This window comes from Mirounga angustirostris, unplaced genomic scaffold, assembly GCF_029215605.1.
Source record: "Mirounga angustirostris isolate CCGP_5_RB_7025 unplaced genomic scaffold, mMirAng1.0.hap1 SCAF_3, whole genome shotgun sequence".
Lineage (NCBI taxonomy): Eukaryota > Metazoa > Chordata > Mammalia > Carnivora > Phocidae > Mirounga > Mirounga angustirostris.
Window position 1 is genome coordinate 192,045,742 of NW_026991711.1, and position 26,088 is coordinate 192,071,829.

The 26,088-nt window shown below is 45.7% G+C and overlaps 1 protein-coding gene across 35 annotated transcripts in view; it reads left to right on the top strand.

The window, feature by feature from the left end:
• LRRFIP1 (LRR binding FLII interacting protein 1) overlaps nt 1-26,088 on the top strand; it is a 143,492-nt gene that overhangs the window by 77,766 nt on the left and 39,638 nt on the right. For 10 of the 35 annotated variants that reach the window (XM_064587338.1, XM_064587340.1, XM_064587341.1 and 7 more), the window contains exons 2-11: nt 376-462; nt 6,987-7,004; nt 10,228-10,275; nt 11,553-11,597; nt 12,140-12,190; nt 14,762-14,800; nt 18,973-19,032; nt 21,242-21,304; nt 23,846-23,923; nt 25,248-25,292. In XM_064587338.1, the coding sequence (XP_064443408.1) occupies nt 376-462; nt 6,987-7,004; nt 10,228-10,275; nt 11,553-11,597; nt 12,140-12,190; nt 14,762-14,800; nt 18,973-19,032; nt 21,242-21,304; nt 23,846-23,923; nt 25,248-25,292 (534 nt within the window). The remainder of the gene's footprint in view (nt 1-375; nt 463-6,986; nt 7,005-10,227; nt 10,276-11,552; nt 11,598-12,139; nt 12,191-14,761; nt 14,801-18,972; nt 19,033-21,241; nt 21,305-23,845; nt 23,924-25,247; nt 25,293-26,088) is intronic. The other 25 variants (XM_064587326.1, XM_064587329.1, XM_064587336.1 and 22 more) reach the window with 10 other exon arrangements.

Genomic DNA, 26,088 nt, shown 5'->3' on the forward strand with positions numbered 1-26,088 from the left:
ATGGTCTCAGGGTCCCGGGATCACCCCGTGTCGGGCTCCCTGATCACTGGGGAGTCTGCTTCTCCCTCTCCCTCTGCCCCTTCCCCCCGCTTGTACTCTGTCTTGCCCTCTCTCTCAAATAAATAAATAAAATCTTAAAACAAACAAACAAACCTGTGCCTGCTTGGCATTTAGTAAGGGCCCCATAAACAGTAGCAATCCTTATTACTCTGACCACTGCTGCTCTCATTCCTGATGACCTTTAACGCCCATGAGTCTGTGATGTGTTGGTGTATCTTTATTAAGGCCCGAACAAAGTCTCTTACTAACAGCCTCCCTGTTCGCCCGAAACAAGCCCCTGGTCTGTCTGCTCATGAAATCTCCCCTCTGTTTCAGGCGGAGGCGAGGCTCGCTGCGAAGCGGGCAGCCCGCGCCGAGGCTCGAGAGATCCGAATGAAGGAGCTGGAGCGGCAGCAGAAGGAGGTAACGCTTGAAGTTCTGCGTTGGTTCCCTTCCCAGGCATTTTTATTTTAGGTAGAGCGTGCAAGTGCAGACGCACCTGTTGCTGGTGACGCACCTGTTGCTGGTGACGCACCTGTCCGCTTGACGTTGCTCATGATCGGAAGGCACGGTGCCTGTGACTTTTGTTCAAGGTCAGGCCGGGGAGTGCACACAGCACGGATACCAGGCATGCCTGTCCCAGTCCTCGACCTGCCGGAGCCCGAGACAGCCTCCCGCATGGCCGCTTGCCTGCATACATCCAGCCCAGCCTTCTGGCTGAAAGGAGCCAAGAGGTGTTGGTTCTGAACCTCGAGGTCCAGCTGTCCAGCTAGAATGTTGAGCCTCTGAGTTAAAATGTGAAAGGACAGAATATTACTTTTTTAAACTCACCAAACTGTTTTAAAAATATTTCCCCTGTGGCTTTTACCTGTTTTAATAAGTTTCATGATGCCTGAAACCCACGTGTGATGCAGAAAACAGAATCTACACCACGGGTGGAATAGTTAGGGAAGAAACTGCCCCTCCCCCGCCCCCAGGGAAAGTGGACAGGCATGGGCTTACACACCTGTTAACGCTGTTTGTGACTTATTTTCGTAATCTTGAGCTCGAGCCGAGGTCATGTGGACAACGCGAGGACTCTTAAACTTGTCGTTAGAGCAGTGAGCTTTTCTGTGACCTTGAAGTCGGGGTGGTAGAGGAAGCAAGGCCCTGTCTACCAGACCCGTGTTCTCTGTGGGCCACACCCTGCTGGAACATCCACACCAGACCCCACTCGAGGGCTTTTCTTGTTCAGAACATTTGGATTTATTGAGCCGGAGAGAGGCAGCCAGGTGCTTTTCCTAGGGCTGATTTCACATAGCCAGAATTTCAAAGCTGAGCCAGTGTTTTAAAGCATGTGAGATTTCTGATAAAAACCTACGTTTCCAGTTTCTCTTCAAATCCTTGCAGATTCCAGCACATGCCCTCACATTCCCCGTAGCGGGAGGCCCGGCCATCAGCCTGATGTGCTCATTGCCACTCCCTGCATGTGGAGGGGCACCATGCCACATGGTGGGCAGGTTCACGCAGGGAATGGGCATGACCAGATTCAAATCCGGGGAAGAAACCTCTTCCATGGGGTTTGAAGAATGGATTGAAGATTGCTAGAAGCTCCAGGCCAGGATGTTACTTAGGAGAATCAAACCACAGGCCCGGTAGTGGGAGGGCAGGGGGGCCCCTGAGGGAGCCCCCCAGGGATGGGGACACGGGGGGCATGGTTTCCAAGAGAAGGGCCACACCACAGTCCAGCGGTGCCTGGGAAGCGACTCAAGCAGATGAGCAAGCTGCTGCCCTGCAACGATGCTTTAGGTAGTACTCATCCTGTGTTTACAACGTGGGTAAAGCCTGAACAAATATTTGAAGGTAATTCACCACGTCCTCCCCCCTCGTTAGAAATACAAACGCAGTCGGAACTAAGTCTAGTTTCTAAGATATTCTGCCTGTAGAATTACTTCTGCTTTGATTTCTTGTACTTTTTCTCTTAATTTATGCAAAGCACGGGTTTGGCGTTTTCCCAGTGCCTTCCCCCCCAAGAATCACAGTTGTCATTTTAAAACTGGAAATAGGCACTCTGGAATTTTCACGTGGGTGATTTGGACTCGCCCGTTGCACTGATGACTACCGTGAAGCACCCCTTCCTGTCACCTCACTTAAGGGTGAGGTTCGGCCCCAGTCGGGATGGGGGCCTGATGGATACCCGTCCACCAACTTAGGGGACATGTCTCACCAGGAGCGATGGTCGAAGATCATTCAGAGACGCATTTTCAGAACATCTCTGGAGAGAAGTATCTGAACGGGAGGTCCATTCAAAAAGTATGGATCTGGTTGCTGGTAGACTTTGTCACGTACCTGTCTGAGACCCTGTCACCATGCCGGAGGAGACCCCCGACACCAGGCAGCTTCTGCAAACTCAGACGCTGGTATTAATAGTAACCAGAGGCCACCCAACGGAAAAGTTCTTTTAGCCTGAACTGGTTTTTAAAAATAGATACTTTTCCTTTTTCAGATGCTTTTTTCAAACTGCCTGGTGTCCGTTTCCCGTTAGAATATTTCTGTTCGTTCAGCAGATACTTGCACACCCACTGTGTGCAGGACGCTGCTGCCCCCCGCCCCACTTTAGAAAGGAGCACGGCAGTGGGGCGGTAAGGTGTCCACGGCCTGGGCCACGAACTCTGCCTCGCGGGCTGCACCACCATCAGGGGCCCACGGCCGCCGCCCTCTCGGGGCTCATTCGGTTTTAATCCGCTCTCCTGGTTCTGCAACAGACCCCCAGTTGCTTGGTATATTAAGATCGTAAAAGCCTTGTAGGGAGAACTTCCCAACACGTGTTCCTGCTCTACCAGCTTCTCCCCAGTTGACCGAATCCCAGCAGCACTGGTGTGTCTGGTGGCCTGTGGCTGCGTCTGAGCCCGCTGCTGGAGCTGACGGGCCGGCCCCGGCGAGGGAGGGGACAGTGAGGCCAGGGGGCACTGCCTTGGGCGCTCAGGATGGTGTTAGTAATCTTAATTTTATCATCATCGTCCAGTGTAAGAGAAACTTACGCTCACCAAGAGTACGATGTGAAATTTCTACAAAACCAAGACAGGAGTGAATTATGCGGTATGTATATACACATCTGTTTTCCACATTATGTGTTTAGATTAACTATGACCTGTCCTTAATGACGGGTGGAGCTGATCTAAATACATGCTTGATAACATAAGTGGCTTATCATTCACAAAGTCCTTTAGCAAAAGTTCTTGATTTAGAAAATGAAAGTGAAGAATTGAGCCATGAAAATGTTTGGGTGGCCTCCTTTAGAAGCAAAGGCCCCCCTGCTCCCTTCGGCTCCACTGCCCCTCACAGCAGCCTCAGGAGGCCAGGAAGCCCCCACTGGGCACATGGGGCAGGGGAGCCCCCGGCCCCCGCCCCAGGGCATTTGAACCCGGGCCCGTGCGCTGGCAGAGCCCACTCCTGGGCAGCACAGCCTGTCCCCGGTGTTTGGTGATGGCCGAGGAGCTCACCTTTGCAGAGAAAAGCTGATTAAAACCAGGGATCTGATCAAAAACGCCACAGTTGGCCTCCTCGGTCGTACATATATTAGAATTGTGACATTCTCCATTTTAACTGCATGTTTCACATCTGCTGTCAAGACATTGAAGTGGTTCCTGGGAATCAGATGTTGTATCTTGAGTTGAATTCCAAGGAACGTCTCACACGAAAGCAGGTGGTCACTGGGGTCCCGTCAGTGTTCAGCTACACCACAGAAGGGCTTGCAGATGCGGGAGTGGGTTTCCACAACGAGTGGGTTTGAGTTCTGAGGGGCCAGCAGGAAAGCTTGGCTTTGCCTGTGAGAAGGTGCCTCCAGTGAACACCAGCTTCTTAATTTCTCTTCGCAATATGATCTCACCCTGCTCCCTCTGTGATCTCACTCTGTTCGCTGTGTGATCTCACCCTCCTCCTTCTGTGATCTCACCCTGCTCCCTGTGTGATCCCACGGACCATTCACCTGTGCTCACCCTCCTCCCTGGGTGATCTCACCCTCCTCCTTGTGTGATCCCACAGACAATTTACCTGTGCTCACCCTCCTCCCTGTGTGATCTCACCCTCCTCCCTGGGTGATCTCACCCTCCTCCTTGTGTGATCCCACAGACAAGTTACCTGTGCTCACCCTGCTCCCTGTGTAATCTCACCCTCTTCCCTGGGTGATCTCACCCTCCTCCCTGGGTAATCTCACCCTCCTCCCTGTGTGATCCCACAGACTGGCAGTGAGTTAGCGAAGGCGCCTCTACAGTTCCTTCTCTGCTGACCTCAGACTCTTATTTGGGGTCAGTCACATGCCTGATGACCAGCTCCCGTGGCCTGATTTATTAGTGTGCACAGTGACAATCTGTTTGTGTCAGGGAGTCAGCAGAGAAACTAACCCTGGTCCACACAGCCTGTTGGGACACTGAGTGAAGGAGTGGCATGTGGGATAGGGCAGAACACAAGGACAGCCGGGTCAAGGAAGGGGTGAAGCGTGGAGGGACCCCCCCCCCATGCCCTGCCCCAGTCTGTCCTGCAGTTTACACTGATCTGGTTGGCTCAGCAGCAGCAGTGAACCATCCAAATGATGATTTTACTAGCAGAAATTTAAGGTCTTTGAAATATGAAAGCATAAGCTATTTAAAGTTTATCTGTTGCTTCGGAAAAAAAGGGGGGATTTGAAAGATTTAAATTACAGTAGATGTAGATTTTATTGCTAGTCGAAGAGAGCTGAGGTGGGGCAGAGGGGAACCGCGGGGACATCCTAGAGCCCCTGGTCCCAAGCAGCACTATACCTGGGTGCTGTCACTTACAGTCTGTGGGGGACTCTGCCCGAGTCTTACTTACAGGTGAGGAGAGTGGACAGTTATCCCCACAGCTAAGAAGATGGGCAAGCCATGATTCACATGTAGGCCTGACAGCTGCAAAGTGTGGTGTTCCTAGTCTGCCCTCTACCTCTAACTACAAATACGTAATTAAGAAGAAAAACCCAGGGCAGACTCTATGGGATTCTGGTTGTCTGGGAGCTGGCTGGCACCCGCAGCAGAGGGGCAAAGAGAAGATGCACATAATCCCGGTCATTTTACAAGTAGAAGCAGACCCCAGGAAACCAGTTTTTTCATTGGTGTGGACTTGGAAGCACAGTATCACAAACACAGAATAGGCAGCTTTGGTAGCAAGAACACAGAAGCTGTAGCTGTTCATCTAGCTCTTTCTTGATGTGAGCCAAGTCCGGAGGGGGGCACTGTACCTGTGTGCGGGCACGTGCACACGTGAGCATTTGTGTGTACCTCTGGAGGGGGAAGCGAGACAAGCTAGCAGGGTCTAAGGATTTAGGAAGGTGTACAGACACTTCTCTCAGCCCGCCCTTTGCATATCACATCTCTGGGCCTGGCTTTTATTAGAACTAGCTAACGCAATTTGAGGTTATACAATCTGATAGCCCCGGGCATTGGCATTTTAAGTTGTTGATTAAGTGGAAATGAATATGCTTTGGAAGGCCAGTGTTTAACTAGTAGTGTTGATATCTTGGTGTGAAAAAATTGAGAAACACCATCTCTGTTTTCATCTGGTGGCAAGCCATCCACCTCTACACAGGTGTTTCTGAGCAGGGGCGAGGCTTTCCTGGAGAGGGGGCTCAGATCCGAGGGCAGTGGACAGAGCCTTGAATCCTTGGCGGAAGAGGGGCGACTGTCCTTGGGGGCCAGGAAGCAGGAAGCCAGTGACGAAGGTTGGGGGTTTTGGAGGTGGGTTGTGGTTGGGGCCACACTAGTGCCTGGGATACCCCACATCGGGCATGGAGAATACACAGAGAGGTGAGGTGAGCAAGCAGATACCATGCTGGAGTGTAGATCTGACCTCGAGGCCCACAGACCCTGAGGACGCAGGGCCTGTGAGCTGGCTGTGGATTTACCCAGACCACCCAGGCCCGCCCAGCCCTCCCATGGCGGCCCCTAGCTCTCTCCATCGTGGTTCTTCTCTGTGCAGATTGAGACCCAACTATGACCTATGTTTGCTGTGCTGTGGGGCTGTTTAAAAGGATTATGAGCTCCTTTTGAATGGATTCATTAGGGAAGAAGAATATGTAGATATTCTTTGGGACCTCCAAGTGAACCTTTTACTTCACATGAGGACCTCCACTAACAGAAGCGAAATGGTAATAGATGACCAGCCAATATGATGAACAGGATGCATCTCTTTCATTGCTATTGACTTGATAAACATTTTCATGGAGAGTACTATGTGTCATATGGTCATAACGTTGAATATGCTCACCCATGTAAGACTAGAAATGCCAAGCGTTGACAGTGCCTTTAATAAAGCCTGACTCAGCAAATGCTTTGTTCTATGAATGAGTCTGAAATCTCAGTCTTACCTAGTGATTACTACACAATTAGGAGAAACATCTGAAGCAAATGAATATGTCCGTGTGCTATAATCCGCTTTTTAAAAAACATACTTCAATTCTATTCTAGTGATCGCTTTTTCTTTACCTGTCATTTTCCTGGCATTGTTTGTACCTGCATGAATCAGAACAAGAAAGCCTCTTCCTTCCCTATTTGTGAACTTGACCGGTTGACTTTACAATTCTGTTTCTTTACTTTCTAGTTGAACTTTTATCACTGTGCAAAGAAATTTCGAATTGAAGATGAAGTGCTTTTAATGGGTCATATGGACCCGTGCACTGGAATCATACCAGGATTCTTGCAGGGACCCCCATGTGTGTGCGCCCAGGTTTCACCATTGTATCTAAAATAGAATGTAAAATGAGTTAGGAAATTAATAATTCTTTCAATGAGACTTCAAACATTTTTCGTGTTCTACTAGTATTCAGAGTTGGGTTTTTTTCCAGTATGGCTTTTCTTCACATTTCCAGGGACTTAGAGAACCTATCTTTCTGATGTAACTACTTCTGTAATTAGATTTCATACTTCTTTTCCTGTTTCTTTTGCCCTTCTCTGTAGATCTATCAGGTTCAAAAGGTAGGCTCTTTGTTCTTTGTTTTCTAATTTGCATGCACTCGTTTGTTTTTTTTTTTCCTTGCCAAGGGCCTGGTCACCTTTCAGAAATAATGCCTTTCATTGAAAATACGTAGAATTTTTTACTGCTTTGTTTACAAATTGGTTTGATCAAGAATGCTGAAGTCATCTTTACTTCCATCCCAGAAAAAAGCAACCATCAGACGCACCTCTGTCGACAGAATGTTTTCCTCATCTCTGCTTTTCTCAAGGAATTAGAAAATTGTTTCTTTGGGGAAAAACAAATTCTAAGATAAAATAAAATCACACTTCAGAATTGGGGAAACCTTTGAAGTCAGATATTTAGAGAGAAAGATTATTCTTCCATATGATTTTATTAGAAAAATTTTAAAATCTCAGTGCAGATTGTGACACATTGAGAGATTATTATATACTGATTTAAAAATCTGATTAAAAAAGAAAATGACACAACAGTAAAATCCAATAGCTTAAAATAAACATGCCCTCTATCCCTAAACATTCATGGTGGTAACATGCATGTCTATTTCCTAGGCACTTAGAAGCAGCTGAGATTTAGAGAGAAATACACTAGCAGGCCAGGCACACAAATTAAGGTCAGAAACAACTAGATCAGTGGTTCCTGATTCGGAGACAATGATGGAGGGAGTGGTTGGTTCCCTGAGAATTTATAGAGTATGTCTACAGTGACTCTTTCCCAAACCTGCATCTAGTTTGTTACTTCTGACATCTATCATAGTTGCTTTTTATAAATCTGTTTATAGATAAAGAAGAACTGTATTTTTTTTTCTTTTAGAGCAACTAAGAAAATCAAAATAAGATGACCGTTTCAGAGGTTAGAATAAGCAGGTCCTTTTAAATACACAGTCAGTAAATTTAAAATTCAGGCCGTGGATTCCTTCACTGGCTACAATACTGGATTGCCTTTGCTTCCTGTCCCCCACCCCCAGTCCGCATAACTACTGTCTAGAAGAGTGTGGAGAAATCAGATAAATGGGTGCCAGAATCTATTTGTACTTTATTATAGGGTCTGGTATTGGAATGCATGTTGAAGCTAGATCCAAACATACTTACAGAGTGGCGGGAAGAATTTAACAAGAGGCAAAGCTGGCAAGGCTGGGGAACCCTCCCTGTAACAAACTGTCCAAAACCTAGGAAAGAGACCGGCCTAGTAATTAACACTTTGGCTCATTCCTTTCTGGTTCCAAAGCACTATTATTTTTCTGTTTAGTAACTCACCAGGGATACAATGTTAGACCTTCGGCAGAATGTTAACTGGTATACAAAGTAACTCTAGAACAGCTCAGGAAGTCCACAGTAGAAAAGCAGATACACATTTTTATAACAAAGATGTGCCAAGGGAAGGGAAGGCATTCCTTATCATTAAGATTTGAGAAAAGAAAGAGGAGGCAGTAAACGTCTCTCTCGGTCCACTTGGCTGTTCTGTGTGATGGTTTCTCTTCTACTGAACCAAAGCTATTTCTGAAAGTCAAGCACCTTTTGTGTTGTAAGTCTGGTTCTTGCTTCCTCTGCATGACTCACTGGCTAATCATAGTCGTTTACGTTTGAAACGTTGTATGCTTTCCGCACTTGGCTGTGCTAGCCTGCTCACTAACATCAGAACTTCCAGTTAGTTGCACTTTCCGCTGGGGGGGGGGGGGAGGGAGGTGCTCTCCCTCCCTGAAATGACGGGGACTCGTAGCTACAGGCATAGCAGGGATGTGTAAGGTCACCATGAGCTAGATGGAAGATTTTGAATGCTGGTTCTTATTTTTATCACAAAAAGAGCAAGAGATGGTGTGCAGTATTTGATATAAGTATAGAATTGGCAAAAAAGGGAAATATGAAAATAGAAGAACAGATCATACAGACTTCTGTTGGAATTGAAATATTTTTTGTGCCTTTATATAGGCCCCCTTTAAAAAAAAAACAAAACTGTCTTCTTTCTATCTTTGTAATCAAGCCATGAGCTGAAGAGGGCTGATGGTGTCACATTTTACAGGTGAGAAACCTGGAATTTGGCTATGAGAGCAGGGCCAACATTAGCTGAATGCAAAATGGCTTTAAGCTGTTGCATTTCACTTCACTCGAAGTTAGGAGAGTGACTTACAGAAAAAGACTAGGCGCATGTAGTTTTGATATATTACATTTCTGTATTGGTTGAAATTTGAAAGCATGGTTAAATTCTCCCTTGTTTTTTTCTCCTCCACTTTCCTACTTAGCGCCCTCTCTAAGAGAAAGGGGCAAGACTGTCGGGGAGCCATTATATTTAAAATCTGGCCACCCTTCAAAATAAACTGAAACTAAGCCAAACATAGCAGCATGTCTTGGCAATTAGAAAACAATTTCAAAACGTGTCTTGGACTTCTAGCATCTAATATTTTTTCTGATTATGAAGTTTTAATGTATAAAGAGGAAAACCACATCTATGTTAGATGATATGGAGGTTTGGTTGGTTATTCCTTGCTTTTTCTATTGGGATTGTGGGAAAAGTGAGGAGAAATGCAAAACCCCATTATTGGAGACTAGACTTGGGCTCCCGCCTGTCTTGGGAATGACTGTATTTAGTAAGGGCAGTAGCCATTCTGAATCTGCTTTTCTAATTTTAACTTGGACCACCGGGGCTGAGACAAGCAAGGTAAAAACATGGAGGCAGTCGCTAAAGAAAAGGTCAAATATAACCTGCTACCATAAATTTTTTTTTTCTGTTCCAAGCCCCTTCTTAGCCACTCAGTCATGGTTTCCATCAGTGACATGCCATGAAGACATCCAAAGAACATAAATTACCATGGGCCTAAGTTTAGTGTAGATAGCAGATAGCTGGAGCAAGGGCACTAGAGACCTAGAGGTCATCACGCGCTCTGTCCCTGTCCCCTGGGCTTTCTCACTGCTGTAGCAGCTTGAGTACCTTGGCTCTGCAGTCTTGAACAGCCTCACACAGGGGTTGCACTGGCAAGTTTCAGCTCCGCTCCACCCTGGCCCCGTGGGCTTGCCTGGGAGGCGGTGGGATGAGGAGGTCTCTCTGCGTGGGTTCCCCTCACTGGAGGCACTTCCCTGCAGAGCTCTGAATGTGGTATTTACTGCTGTGCCTCGGCATGCTCCCTTCCCCGTGTGGCTTGGGCAGCAGTTTGGAAATGCATGTCAGAACAGTTTCTTACATGGTTACTGTTTCACGTCTTGCCTAATTTTCTTTCCCTTCTGTCTATAGAAATATTATGGGCTGGATACAAAATGGGGTGACATCGAGCAGTGGATGGTAGGCCTTGAATACAATTTTAAGAAACTGAAATGGTTTGTAATTTGATTCTTAGGAAGTTTAATTATATTGATAGATTCCTACTGTACCATAATTTAATACTGAGAGATTTTCTTCCAGGGACTTCTGCATCTGGCCTGATTGTTTATATCTGTATGAAGCTGGGTTAGAACTGGTCCTGGCTGGCGTTTTTGTCTGGTCTGGTCAGTAGCTGCTGACTCCTGGAGTCTCCAGGCTAGCAGCTTGTGGCCTCCAGTGCCACCCCGCCCTGTCTCCTCAGGCCAAGGGCTCTCCATTAGCACACTCAGGAGGAGATGGTACCCCAGGCATGAGGCTCCAGAAGGGGGAGCATTCCCTTGCTGTCCACTGGCCCCAAGAGAACGTGGACCCACTCCTCTCCTTAATTCGTCCACATGAGTTCCTCCCACCTCTTCCTGTCCTTGACACTTACTGAATGGCCTCATGAACATCATCACATACTTTTAGCAACTGAGAACCTGGCCAGTGTGGAAATGTCATATTCGATGTCTCTTATGCATAAATAATCCAAGGAAATGTAAAACTGCCTCCTAATATCTTAGACACCTGTGTAGAACGGGAAAGAGAATAGTTCCTGAAATATGAACAGTATACACTTCCTCTATTGAAAGAAATGATTAACTTCAGCCTTCAGAATGTGTAAACCATTGTTTTAAGCTTCTATGGCGGATGTATTTTTATCAAATCTTAAGACCCAGTTAAAAGATGCCTCATTGTTTTCTATACCACTGAGAAAGAAAAAAACGCTGCTAATTTTAACGTGAATGACTTTGATGGTAAGATATACCCCCACTTCAGAGATATCCAAATATGAAAAACTGTGTGCATCTCAGAATGCACAAAATATAGTAGATTGGGTGACATCCTTATTGGAGCTTTTATGGAAATGATTTATCTTCTGATTCCCAAAGGAAAGAGAATAAGGTTCTGAATGTAGGTGGAAAGGGAGGCTGGTTAAAATGGACCACGTTGTAGAGGTTAGGAACAAACAAAGGCCCATCTTTTCCCCCAACACACTTTCAAAGCTAAAATGAAATATGCCAACTGCTTGTGTGCTTACATGCTCCCCAAAGAAAACATTCTTCCTCAGTGGTTTAATTGAAGCCTTTTTAATGGCATCAAAGAAAATATTTATTTGACATTTATATCAGAAATACCGTATTGTGTCACAACCAGACTAAGGCTTCTGTTTTGTCTGTATCTGACCTTTAATACTGTTTCTTCCATTGCTTTGGTAGGAAGACAGTGAGCGCTATTCGCGTAGATCCAGAAGAAACACATCGGTTAGTACTGTGTTCGCTTTGATTGAAGTCTACTTTATAGTTATAGTAGCTGAAATACATGAATCAGATATGTTTTAGCGATGCTTATGAAAGAAACTACTATTGATACTATTATCTGAACAAAGATTGTGGACTCAACTTCTAGCATTTTGACCTAACTTTGTGAGGGGAGAATGGGAAATTTCTGAGTATTAATATATATTCATGACAGTTTTAATGCTCTTTTGCTATCTAGTACCGACAAGTAATTTGCAGAGTGATATGCATTGAGGCTGTGTGTTTGTAGATTACCCCCAAAGTAAATAACACCACTTCAGTGAAATTAACTTAAAGCGGTAACATCCTAAAAACAGCCCTCTGTAAACAGAGGTGCACACACAAGGTCCATTTGGGGAAGACGTAGGCTCACGTCCACTGAGGTTTCCAGAGGCGCCTGATCTGCCCCACTGCTGTGGTGTCAGATCGGCCGCATCTCTCTGAAAGCTGGACATGGGTTTCTTTATATTATGCTTCATGGTTGTTTTCATCCTTTCTTTTACTAGGCTTCTGATGAAGATGAGCGCATGTCAGTGGGTAGTCGTGGAAGTCTGAGGGTCAGTAACCAGAATGATTGGGTTTGCATGGTTTACGGTTGGCCATCTTTGTGCTGTATCCCTGCGTTCAGATTTCCTATTCATTACCCCAGAGTATAACGGAGAAGCGGCTCATTTGAAATCTAATCAAAGGTGGGGCGTTTCCTTGCGTTGCAGAGAGATTATTGATAAGCACAGCGCCCTCTGTTGTGTCTCTCTCCCAGGAGTGGACATCATAATGTTTGTATATTTCTCCACATCACGGCACTGCCACGCCTTGATTAAGTTGTCTTGGCGATGCTGCTGTGATGAAGGGGGCTATTGGCGTACGTGCTCCCAGTCAGATTGACATCTCAGGTAAAGTAACTGTTCTTCAGTGCTATTTTTACGTAGCTCCTTGAAAGCTGCTGTAGGCTGCCTGGTGGGAAATTGGCACAGGCTGGATCCATGAGCCCCAGGACTGCTCACCCTCAGGAGTCTTACCTTCGGTCAGCTGTGATGAAATCTCTTCATCACTGACAGCTTGATGGTTGATAAAGACAAATACGTATTTTTCCTTAAATATTCCCCAAATCTCCATAATGAGACTTGAAAACATTGCATGCCTTGGGAAGTGAAGTAGAGAAACTGTGTTTTGCTTTGCTCTTTAAGTCAGTACATTACTCTGAGCTTGTCAGTTTTATTTATGACCGGGTCACAATTGCTGTCACTGCTGGTAGGAAGTAGGCCCCAGTGCAGCCATCCGTTTCGCTCAAGAACTGTATAGAGCGGAAGGCTTGTTTTTGATCACCATGACAATTAAATTAGACAAATCTAGACTTCCTATATGCACCGTGAATGTGCATTTCATCTGGCTGTTCACAACAGTAACTGTAAAGGTACCACATTGTCATTCTGTCGAGCAATCGTTGTCATGGTCCTAGCAGTGCCCAAAGCAGATCATAGTGATTTTGCCAGAAAGTAACAGTTCAGATGTGAAGTCAGTTGAAGAGCTTCCTTGCTCTCTGAAACTTTCCCCTTAGCCATACAGTTATAACTTCCTCAAAGATCTTGTCTCTGACAAGAGTCAAGCTAGAGGAAGTAACATTTAACCAAAGCATTATAAATGCAAAACTCAGTTTGCAGAATCTGTGGCAGAGACACAGAAATGACAGATGTTGAGCAGGTGCAGGAGAAGGCTGAGTCCTTGAAACCAAGAGAAGAAGATACTGTTTTCAGGAGGAGGGGAGGGGTCAAGGGAGCATAGGACTAAGGGCCAACCACTGGTCTTAGCGTCATGGAGGACGTCGGTGACCTTGACAAGGAAACTTTTGGTGGAAATGGTGAGAACAAAATCTGATTAATGCAGGCTCAAGAGAGAACAGCAGAGAAATTGGACACAGAATCCAAATCTATCACAGTATCCATTTTCAGATCTGTGATCCTCCTGAAATTGTATTCAAGATTTTGTGTGTACTTGGATTTTTCTGGGAAAAGAATTTGTCCCTTTCCTAAGATATCTCAGAAAGATTCCTGACCCTAAAGAGTTTAAACTATTAAAATCATTGTTTATAGCATTCATATCATTTTCAATGATTTTACCCAGGCATGAGTTAAATTTCTTTGCTAGTCACCATTCTCTGCCAAGATTTCCAGCATATTTGTTTTAAGGTATAAAATTTTATAGAAGAAGCCCACAATCTGGACATTAGAGAGGAGCAGGAAGTGGAAAATCAACAGTGGACAGGATTTTTGTGTTTAGCCAGGTGGTTTCCTACGCTATTCTTTCCCATGATATACTTGGTCTAAAGAAACAATGCTTTAAAAAAAATCACAGACCTTGAGAACTTGGATCCTGGAGGTAAGAGTAAGACCTCATAACTTTGACAGGTTCAGGACAAGCACAGAACAGTGAGGAGGTGATAGCATCAGTCCCCAAGCCCTCAGGGGCCTGGGAGCTCTGGCCTCCATTCATTGGTGGGCCAGCTGCCCTGCAGAGAGGAACCTCCTTTCACCCGCTCCCTGTGCAGGGTCAGTGTGTTCTGCTTTGATATATGTTAATATCCTGAAATCTTTAGCTTGTAAAGTTCAAAGGTCATATCTTTTATTTCTTGACATTCTCAAAATACAGGCCTTCTCCATTCAACTGGCCGTGATAGTAAACCCTTAAAAATGGGGGGAAATTTTACTTTCCTGGTGTTTGCATGGGCATTCTTCTCAGTAAACCTAGATTTTGGATATCATAAGATTTTAATTTTTCTTACTTAAAAATTGATAGTGATGTATGTGTTCACATTTTGCCTAACATAAATAGAATGTATCTCATAGAGGAGGAACTAAGATTGCTCAAACTGCTTCAGATTTCATGAATTATAGTAACATTTGCCATGCAAATTTTATTTAATGTTACTGGGTTTTATGATGGCTGTCATTCTAATGTGATTCCTTTTGTAAATACACGTGAGGTCCTGGAAGTCATGTAAAAATGTAATTTTGTCACGATTTCAAGATCACCTGGGTTTTGCTTTATGTTTTCTGATGTTTGGGTTCGCTTTGTAATTGATTTTGGCAACTGTTTTCTGTTCTTTTCCTTTTCCACCCTCGTGCTGACAGTCGCAGCCTGACTTGGAGTATGGGGGTCCTTACGCCTGGGTGAGATGGTCGGATAGATGTCGAGGCGTGATCCTAATAGTGCCGTGTGATGGGGAATAACCTATGGTGTTTCCACTAATCTCATGGGTGTGTTTGTCCAAAAAGCCAAGTCTATCTTTGTCTAGAAAGACACACATGCTGTCCACCAGACCCCCTGGGGGGGTGCCGCAGGCCGGAGGGCAGGTGTACCTACCAGAGTGAGCGTTCTTCTTGCAGAGCCCCTTGGGTGTGTCTCTGATCCTCAGGGTCAGGCTCCGTGCTTGAACACACTCACTCGCCGCACGGTTTTCGAGCACCAGCTATCTGTCACACGCTGTGCTAACAGCTATGGGTACCAAGACGGGACTAGAGTGTCTTGCTTTCAAGGAACTCAAATCAAATCAAGAATTCCCAAAACTTCTACATTTCCTTTCAAAGATTAAAGTCAAAGTCATTTTCTCTAATGAAAAATCCATTATTTTTTAATCTGCATCCATTCAAATTAAATGTGCAATCTGGCTCTTTTGCCAAAAAGTGCTGTTTTACAAAGACCTCGGTTCTGGTACCAAAAACGAAATCTTTAGATTTCAATTTGGAACTTCCCTTCTTACATCTGTCTATCTGCACCTTTTGCTCAGAAAAACCTGTGCATCTGAAAACCTGTACATTTAAATGACACCAAAAAGGAGAGAAATCGAATCTCGCCAGAAATGAGCAATAAAGTGCCTCTGCACTGAAGTGATATAGCAGATTATGCACTGATTCATGTCTTAGGACTTTTTCTGAAAGCATTTTGTGCTTCATTCATTCCACTGCCTTTGAAAATTATTTAGCAACTTTTTGTTAAAATGTAGTTTTTACCTTGAAGACGGTAATGAATAGTGCCATATTTCTGCACCGCACGCTCGCCCCCCCGAGCCTCCTGGAAGGGCTGCAGTTCACCGCTTTAGACAGGAGCTGCTGGCCACGGAGGAGCCGGGCATTCCATCCCGGTCTTGGCCTCAGCCACTGGCGAGCAACAGATCCCCCGTGGAGAACGCGAGGCACAGAGGCACGTAACTAGGTTCAGGAAGTGCTCTTCACAGAATCTCCCACCGCACTTCACAGTGACTCCATTCTAGCAGCTCTTCTGTTCTCTAAGTCTAAGTAAATGTCTGCACAGTGTATTTCCGGATTTTTAGCCTTCTTATTTTAAACTGACAGTAAACTACTTAAGGGCCAGCCCTGGTGGAATGAATGAGTACATGTGTTAGCAATACTCAGAAATACATTCCGGATTTTGTTTTTCTTTTCCATTTTCATTCTGTTTTCGAACTAAGTTGAGTGCATCAAATATTGCACTTCACAGGTTTGACTTGGCCTTTCTTATTTTGCTTCCCGTCTTTCCTACCCTTGGATGTGATCTTTTGACAGTATAAAAATGATCTAACATCATTAATCGAACGAGATAGCGGTTGATGTTTGCTTGCATGGTCAGTGTGAAGGTCGCTGGTGCTTTGATAGCAACAGCAGGGTGGTTGGAGGCATTCTGACTAATCACAGGGTACCACTGGAATCCCTGGCTTTGATAAGGCTTTCATTCTTGTATGTTACTTACACTCTTTTAGAAAATACTAGTTTGTGAATGTCTTCTGTGTTTCGTTCTCTCTGAGAGCAGCGCTCCGCAGTGTTACTGTGTGTAAGATTCACATCTCCCCGGCCCCAGCTTTAGGTGTTCTGACTGCCCAGGTCAGGGGCACATGAGGTCACCATGATGCACGTGGTCTGCACAGTAAGGGGTGTTGAAAAAACAGTCTCCGCAGCAAAGAAAATTGACCATCCGTGAGACCTGACTTCAGATGAAGTTGATACACCATCTGTGGACTTTTTATTCTAATGTGTTAATTTTCAACTCTCCTTATCCTGTTATGCTACGTATAAAAACAGCTCCACCCACCCAAATCCAACACATAAAAAACTATCCAAGAGGAAAACGGTAGTGTCCTTTAAGAGGTCAAAGTCCTTTTCACTATAGGGATGTCAATGAGCTTCTATGGATTTGAGAATTCATGCTAGGAATATATTCCCAATGACAGAATTGCATTACAACAGAAAGTGTGGATGTCCACAGAGTCTGTGAAGGGAGTTTTTCCTGCATGGCCACGGAAGGCTGGAAGAGAAACGGTGACAGATGAGGGGTGCACTTGCTCTCCTGTCCTTCGCCCTGCTATGCTCTGCGCTGAAGGCGGCATAGAAAGTGAGATGACCAGAAGGAACGGTTTATCTAGAGCAGCGTGTAGTCCATAAAGCAACCGTGGAAAGCCAGGGGGCTTATATATGTGGTATGTTTTACTTCCTCGCTGATTAGAAAAGTCAAAGTCATCTACAATTGGTTGATGTTAGCTTTTATTATTATATTAATTTTTTTCCAGGAACAAGTTTCTAAACAGCCACCAAAAGAATAAGACTGTGGTCTGAAGTCTACAAGTCCCTGACACACATTTCCATCTCAGATAGTCTTGTCGGTCGAGAGAGAGGAAAGGGAAGTAGATTGAGTAAAATTCCTGCCTATCTCCAAGGATTTTTTTTTTTTTTTTTTTTTTTTTTTTTAAGATTTTATTTATTTATTTGACAGAGACAGAGACAGTGAGAACAGGAACACAAGCAGGGGGAGTGGGAGAGGGAGAAGCAGGCCTCCTGCTGAGCCGGAAGCCCGATGTGGGACTCGATCCCAGGACCCTGGGATCATGACCTGAGCCGGAGGCAGTCGCTTAACCAACTGAGCCACCCAGGCGCCCTCTCCAAGGATTTTTTACTGTCAGATTTATTTCAGAGATGTCTTAACGTTACTCATCAGAGTTTTCAAATTTAAATTTGAGGGATTTCTACACACTCTCCTGTTTGATTTAGAAACTTCAAATTGACTTGTTTTTGAGTTGTAACCAAATAGGTAGTTTGATCGTCAAGATTTCATGAATCTGGACTTATGATCTGTCTAGAAATTAATTTATTTATTCTTCATTAGTGTCGTAGCTGCAACACACATGCTAACCAGTCTCCCGTTGCCCGACCCTGTGAACAAGGACACGCTCCTGTTCCCCGTGGGGGCTGGGGACCTGCCAGCACACGGTTCAGGAGGGCACTGCTCCAGGCACTTGGGATACTCATTTTAATCAGAATTAGCCCTCAGCGGCCTTGTCAAGTACGCATTTCTGTGCACATTTCCACAGCTGAGGAAGTAGAGGTGCCAGCAGATTAAGCAAGCCTGTTTGATCATGTCACGTGACAGAGCACTGATTGGGAATTTGGACTCCCTTCCCTTACGCCCTGGCACCTCCTTCCAGTTGTGCCAGTTGTGTGGACTGCTTTCCGTTTTCTATCCTGAGAGCAGGTTATGTCTCTGACATTTGGCAGCTCTTGTCTTCGATCAGCAGAAACGTCCTTATGGATGAATGAGACCAATTCTAGAAAGGCCGGGCTTTGGCTGCGGGCATGTGGGTGTAGAGGTAGGAAGAGCAGGGAGGTGGGCACACACTTACTCATTCTCTCTTCTGGAGGACACATTAGGAACTCATGAAATGCGCCTCAGATTTCATTTTGAAAAGTAACTCAGGAAGACTGGATGAATGAGGAGCTCCTATAGAAGATCCTACAGAGGATACACACCCACAATAAACATTTTTTCCATGATGAACCTTTGCACTGAATTACAGATTGAACAGAAGCTACTTCTGAGCCTTCTGGATGCAACTTCATAATGGGCCATAATTTTCAAGGACCTACTGTGAACCAAGAACCGAAACCTGATTGACGCAGGCTGGGTAGTGACCCTGCTTCCTGGCGCTCAGGCTGCTGCAAAGCTAGGACTTCCGTGGCATCATCACAAACCTGGAGACAGGAAAACTGCCAACAAAAGCAGCTGCGCCCATGCCCATGTGCTGCACCCCACAGAAGTCCTTAACCTGTAGTTACGAGTAACACTGCCTGGGCTGATCGGATGAGCCCGACTGTCCGATTTCTCCCGAGTCATAATAGAGCGGATCAGAGGCCTGGAGGCATCTAGGGGCATGCTGAGATTTGTGTTATCCTGGGCTCGCCATTCCTCTGCTCCACTGAGAAAGCTCAGTTTACACCCAGCTAATTCTTCCTTGCTGATTGGTGCCTGCGTCTTCGTTTGTATACTGATGTTAGTTTTCTTTTCTTCATTGAAACAGACAAATGGTTATGATGGAGACTTACATGGATCACAGTCCCTGAATAGAAGATCTGGCAGGGTTAGTATAGTAAATTTACAAGACACAAAATGCAAACAGGTTGCTGCAAAGCTTAAAAAAAGAGTCGCTAAATTTAGCTTCTTTGCTTTTTTTCTTTGTTATAGTGGGTCTCTCCCCTCTCCCCAGCCCCAGCCTATAAATGAATGAAAACTAATTTTTCAACTGGTAAACATTCTTTGAATGTTAGCCTTCTAACATTCAAAGTGTTACTGTAAGAGATCGATATTAAAAAGAATCTCTTAAGTTTAAAAATGTGTTGAATTAAATACTTGCTCTTTCATTATTGTGCTGCCCTAGGTGTATGTGCATAATGTCTATATTAAGTATATTCAGCTTTCAAGTATACTTATATTCAACATTCTCACCCTCTGTCCCCATCTCTCATTTGTCATTTTATTTTTTTAAGATTTATTTGATAGCACAAGCAGAGGGAGTGGCATGCAGAGAGAGAAGTAGAAGCAGGCTTCCTGCTGAGCGGGACCTGAGCTGAAGGCAGACACTTAACCGACTGAGCCACCCAGGCGCCCCTCATTTGTCATTTTAAAAACATGTATTTTAGAGTCCATGTGTCCCTGAATACTGGCCCAGTGCAGGTTCAGGAGGCAGCAGAAGAGCAGGGTAGTGCCCTGTGGTGGGAGAAAGGGACCAACGGCAAGAGAGTCCGAGAGAAGTGGGGAGGGCTTTGGATTTAGCAGGGAGGTCTTCTTAGGGGACTTCACGAAGTGAAACTGCATACATTCTAATTAAGTTTCATGACTTGCGGATCTGCTATACGTGAAATTAACTAAAATCTTCCTATTCCTATGTTTGCTTTATTTTTTTCCTTATAGTAAATTTTACTAGTTGTGCAAATAGTATTTCTTTTCATTTATCTTAATCATATTAAGATATATATACACTTGAATTATATTTTCAGGTTTCAGAGGGGTAACCCAGTCCCATCTAACTTTCTGAAACTGGCTGATGAGGTTTTTCACCTCTCGTCCTATTACGGATGGCATACACGTCCATTTTATCTAAACTTTTCTCGTTCCAAACTAAAAAAAATCCTCCCGTCTTCCTATTTATGTTTTTATACGGACGGCCTTTGGATTATGTTTTTCGGGAAGGCAGTAGTCCAGGGACAGAAGCAAGCAGCACGCCATTCTGTGCTCGTGGGGCGTGGACAGTTGCGTTTCCTGCTCAGCCTTCCTGCGGACTGTTCCACACCGGCTTTATAGGACAGGAGCCACAGTACTCTCTCCCGGCCCCGGTCTGCTTGTGGGGTATGTTGACTAATGGGCAACTTTTCACCAGAATCGATCATAAGGAACCCTCGTTTAGAGCTGGAAGTTACTACAGAAGTTCTGTAATCCACTTTCTACCCACTGGTACCATTCTTCTCTAGAATATCCCAGCCGGGTGGCTGCCGGCACGCCAGGGACAATAGAGATCGCACCAAGCTCTGTGTCATACGTACACCCGTGTATCTTCATCTTTGATTTTTACGTTCAAACAGCAAAAGTGTTCTCTGTGGTTTGGTTTAAGATCTAAGCAATGCCTCTAGACGTCAGATGCAAAAGAACTTGATTATAAAATTGTTCACCACAAAGTAAAATTACATATAAAATGGATTTAATAAACCATCAGGAAATATACCGATTGAAGAACCAAAGAGCCTCCCCTTGCAGACTCTGATCTTGATAAAGTAGATACCAGGTCACACTGAAGATGGCTGCAGGCCCCTGCGTTCTGGGGGTGACTCTCTCAGGCTGCAGCCCCCCTCCCCCCGCCGCCCAGTTTTGGGAGAGCTGCAGCCCTCACGTGCTGGGCTGAGGAAAGCATTGAAAATCTTGCCACAGACGTAATCTTAGTTCCCTAAGAGAGTATGTAATAAGGACAGTCCACATTGGGAGGTGATAGACGCCTCATCATGAGATTTAGTAAGTAATTACAAATAATACTAGAGATGAAAAATTGTGAGAACCAGTAAGAGTTAAACCATAGGACATCGCCGAGACACAGACACTGAAATGTAAACTGTAGCCTAGAACTTCTAGTTGGTAAGCATTTCTGCCGTAGCAGTGTCTTGATTCTTACACTACGTTGGTGTTCCTGAAGTACTAATACTGGTTTGGTCATTTTATATTTGCCTTTTGACCGGGACAGGCGGTGCTTTGGGGACAGTAAGAAAGTGCTCACCACTTACCATGTCTTCTTTGGTTCTCAGAATTCCAGCTACAGCGGTGAGGGCAGATTCTCTACTTTGTCATCATCCAGAGAGGAGACGTTGGTTGGTTCTCATTTAAATCTTTCCCACCCTCTCTTCAGAAACCACAGGTTTTGGAGCATGCCATCTTGTGTGTGAACTCAGCTCTCTTTTCATTTTTAACACCTATTTTATGAATTTTCATTTGGATGGATGTTAAAGTCCATTTTTGAGCAGTAACTAACACGATACATTTAACTCAGGCTTACCCCCCCCCATTGTGCACTTGAATCATATTTACATTCAGTTGGACACAAGGAAAGAAAGGATTCATGTGGATATTTTGTAGTCAAGTTATCAAAAGGGGGAAAAAATAAGAAAAACCTTGTAATTCTTTCTTGAGGGTTCCTGAAAACAATTACTTTGTAGGGTACATGCAAACTTTGTGGCAATTTCTCAGGGATGGACTAGGAATGGAAATCAAACCAAATCCAAATCCAAATGTCTACACAACAGGGTTCCTTCCCATACTTCAAGGACATGCATCAATCTCGACAGGCACAAATATTTCTAAATTATTTAAGAGCCCTTTATCATAGGTAAGGCTTGTTTGTTTTAGATAAGTTTCATAATCACTTAGCAAACACTAGGGAACTAGTTCAGGTAGGAGGATCACAAAGATAAACAGGGAGGTAGGTAGGTACTCTGGAAGCATTTACTTCTAGAAGACAGACCCACCTAGCAGATACACTAGTGCAGCGGTAATAGGAGGATAGGTAGAAGTAAGTGTCATAACAAAGGATGTGAACTGAATCATGAAGAATACAGAAGAAGAAAATAAATAGAAACTAAGCAGGTAAAGCCACAGAAGTGTAACTGCTGGTGCTCCATCCTCCCTTGTCATGCCTCACCCCCTCCCCCTTTTCACCCCTGCTGCAGGGGGTTCCAGGCGTGGCTGGCAGCTCCATCCCCCCCATCAGCTTGCTTGCCCACTTTCCAAACTCCCACCGCTGCCTCCCAGCCTCATATATGAGTAAATACCCCATCGCTTCTTCCCCCAGTAGGTGAATTTTGACTGAATATCATCAGATCTGCTGTAAGCACCAACGTATTGGTGGGTTTCACCATCTTGAATTTTTTGTGTGTTGTGTGTATTTCGGTGGGAGATTTGCTATTGCAAAGAGCACTTTCTCATTCGGAAAACTTTACTTCATCCTCACTTTCCGAGCTGAGATACTTGCTCTAAAGTAGAAGATGGTGAGAGGTACCTAATATGCAGATGTGAATTACTCACCAAAGTTAAGCATGTCTCTGACTCAAATTCATTTAAGAGATATAACCCACATTCAGAGCGTTAAAGTCAAAATTAGAGTGGATCCGTTCCAAACATTAAACATCAGAACTTTCGTGAGGCCCCATGTCCCCACCCTTGTTCTTCCTGAGATCTTATCTTACTCACCGACCCGCAGAATCTTCTGGTAATTATCATGCTCTGTAGGTATCATATCTATTCCTGCACAACACACAGGCTTGTTTGATTTTGTTTAAATATAAAAACAGAAATGTTGTATGGAGTTAATGTTGTATGCAGTACTGAAGACTCTTCTACATAATTCTCCAGTCTTTTTGGATTTGTCAGACCCATACCCTGGGCATGGTGGCCGCAGCTGTGGGCGCTTTCTCCCCCGCCCGGGTCGTGGTGCTTTCCATGTGCCCCAGAGGGGTGGACAAAATGGTTTCTACACAGAATGTTCTCCCAACCACTGGAACAAGTTTCAGTATTTGTGGGAAACATTAGAAAGTTTCTCCCTGTTCGCCCCCCGCCCCCCAGAATTCCACCTGCTGGCCCCTCAGGTCACATGGGTGTAGCTTATGCCAGACAGAGGAATGACAGGCACAAGTTTGGGACCTTGAAGGGATGGCGGGATATCTTCAGGGGCCGTCAGGTTCCTGGAAGGGAACCGCTTCACCTCCAAGGACTGCCCCATGCTCGTACGCGTGGTAGAACATTGCCGGGCAGTCTGAAGTTGCTGGCTTCCTCCTCGAGGAGCCTTTAATTTGGATAGAACATTTTATTTGGGGAAACCATGGATACAGTAGTATTCCCCAGAAATGTTGAGAGACTGTTGGTCTCAGAATTATACCACTGAATCTATCCTGTCCTCTGTGAATCCTGAACACGCACACACAGCACGTCAGTACCTAAGGAAGCCACACCAGAGATCATGTCCAGTGAAATATTTTATTACATAAAGGTTGATATCTCTGCTGATTCTTAGTTTTGAATTTTTTCCCACCAAACTTTAAAACTTAGAGCTTCAGTTACAAAGACCTTGAAAAACCCTGATGGTCTCACTATCAATTAAAATTGATGAAATCTAATTTTGCCTGTGTGTCGACTCAGAACTCCTCATTTGGTCCCACGTCACAGTTTTGTCGATTAACTAGACTGTCTTTATTTCCTTCTGACCGTCCTGCTTTCTCCCTGCTCCATTAAGTGCATGCCCTTTACCGATTTTGTTGTAAAAAAGCAGATTTGTGTGAATTTACGATACCGTTGGACCTTTGAGGTGAAATGAAGCTGTGAGCCCTTCTCCCTCTCCTGCCCATTTTCTCTGATTACAGGGACTCTCCTGCTCCGACCTCGGGCTTCCTGGCGCTGGCCTTGCTCCCAAACCCCTGTCTGCCCAGAGTGGAAACCGGGTCTGTTCTCCTCCTTGTCATCCCCTTCCTCCCTCTCTTTCCTTCTGCGTGTATCCCTTCACTTTCCAATCAAAGGTACGAGGACACTTCAACCTCCTCTATCCGAAGTCCAGACACCAGAGTTCAGCAGGCGTTTTATTCGTCTGGACTAACTTGCTAAGACTTTTCTCAACATTTTAAAACGTTATCAGAATAATCTGGGACCTTATATAGAAAAAAGGGAATTGAGGAAAAAGGAGGCTCTATTAAACACATATTTCCAAAAGCTCAGGTTCAAAGAATTGGTCTCTTGGGTCTCTCCTCCTTTTCCAGCAATTGTTCCCCATTTGGGGTTTCATTTGTTTCTTTAAAAATATTTTTCTCTTGTAAATGTGTCCAGGAAGCAATTTGGAGGGCTTTTGTGCTTAATCTGACTCCTCCATCTTTGAGAAGTGGGAGAACGGGGATATTCTCTTTGGCTCAGTCTCCCCTCTGTTTCCTGTTTTTCCAAGGCCGGTGTGCGGGTCAGGCCCTGAGGGGCCCGGCCTTTTCAGCTGTAGGAATATGAGTCCCGTTCTCACACGAGGATCTCGGTGTCAGAGTCCAGGACAGATCACACTGTGGAGGTTGAACTGTCATCTCCCTGAGCTGCTGAGCGATTCATCCCTGGTCATGCACATCCCTGACTGGCTTGGTGGCCCTGGCCTGCGGGCTGACGTGGCCTCTGCCTATAAATGAGTCATGATCCTATTCTGGACCCAGGGCCCAGCTGCCCCGGGAGCTGCCCTTCGCTCTGGCACCTGCCCACCTGGGCACGACTCTGCCTGGTCCATGGTGTGGGTGTGGGTCCTCTGATCCAGGGGGCTGCCAGACCTCGCCGGCCGACACCGTCTGGCAGCTCCCTTTGGGTCCTCATGACCGTGACTGGGATCACTTGATGGAAATAAAAGCACCATTTCCGCTGCGCTCCTCCTGTGTGGACATTTATGCATTAACACCCTTGAGTGCGTTATTAACCTGGGGTTTTGAGGTGTGGGTTTGGTGGCTGCCCATGGTGTTTTCACCACTGTCTCACTCCCTGACCCTTTCCTCCAGGAATGCCTGAAAAGAAGTGCCTAGAAAATAGTCCTCGTTCAGAGATCCTGGGGACTGTGGCTGTTTTAAAGTTGGATTTGCATCTATTGATGTACTGAAACATGGGCCCTACACTGACTTCTTTTTTCTTCTAACCTTTGTGCAATAATTTGGCTGTCATCACTTGAAAGCATCGTGATTTTCTTGTCACTATTATTTGTTGCTGTTTTCTCAAGGCTTTTAAAACCTGCCATTTGCTCTCGTCCTCCAGCCCTCCTATCTGTACGGCGCTGCCCGGCCTGCTGGGAGTTACCGGGTGCGTGTGCTGCCCGCCCCCCCTGCCCCCACGCCCCTCCCCCATCTGCTGACCTGCCCCCACCCCATTCCCCATCCTCCCACCCCATCTCCCCATCCCCCACCCCCTCCCATCCTCCCCATCCCCATCCCCCTGCCCCCATCACAGTCCCTCTGTCAACCCACCTCAGTCTCCTGACCTGCCCCATCCCCACCCCCTCCCATCCGCCATCATCCCCCATCCCCCTGCTCCTATCACCCCCACCACAGTCCCCTGACCTGCCCCCACCCCTCCCCCAGTCCCCATCCCTCTGCCTCCATCCCCATACCCCCGTCCTCCCACCCCATCCCCCCATCGCCCACCCCCCTCCTAATACCCCCCCCCGCCCCGTCCTCATCCCCCATTCCCCCTGCCCTCATCCCCCATCTCCCATCCCCATCACTCCTGCCACAGTCCCCTGACCTGGGCCCCCCACCCCCCACCCCCCTGCACATGCACACTCCACTCCATTACACACCTGCTCTGGGAGTGTGGATGCACATGTCTGCAGCCCAGCTACTTGCGAATTACCCCTTTACGTGGAGCTCACACATGCCATGGTATCCGTCAGTCCCCTTTGGCCAGATCTGGGTTTTTTCTCTCCCCGAAGCTGACAATAACTGTCATACCACTTCAGGCTCCAGGAAGACATGTGCTCGCATAGGGTTGTCAGCTAGGAATGGAGCAGCGACTTCTTTTACTTAATCTGCTGGCAGAAAGAAGGATGGCTTTTTATTGCGTTGGTAACCTTAACAGATGTTAATGTACTGTGCTGTAT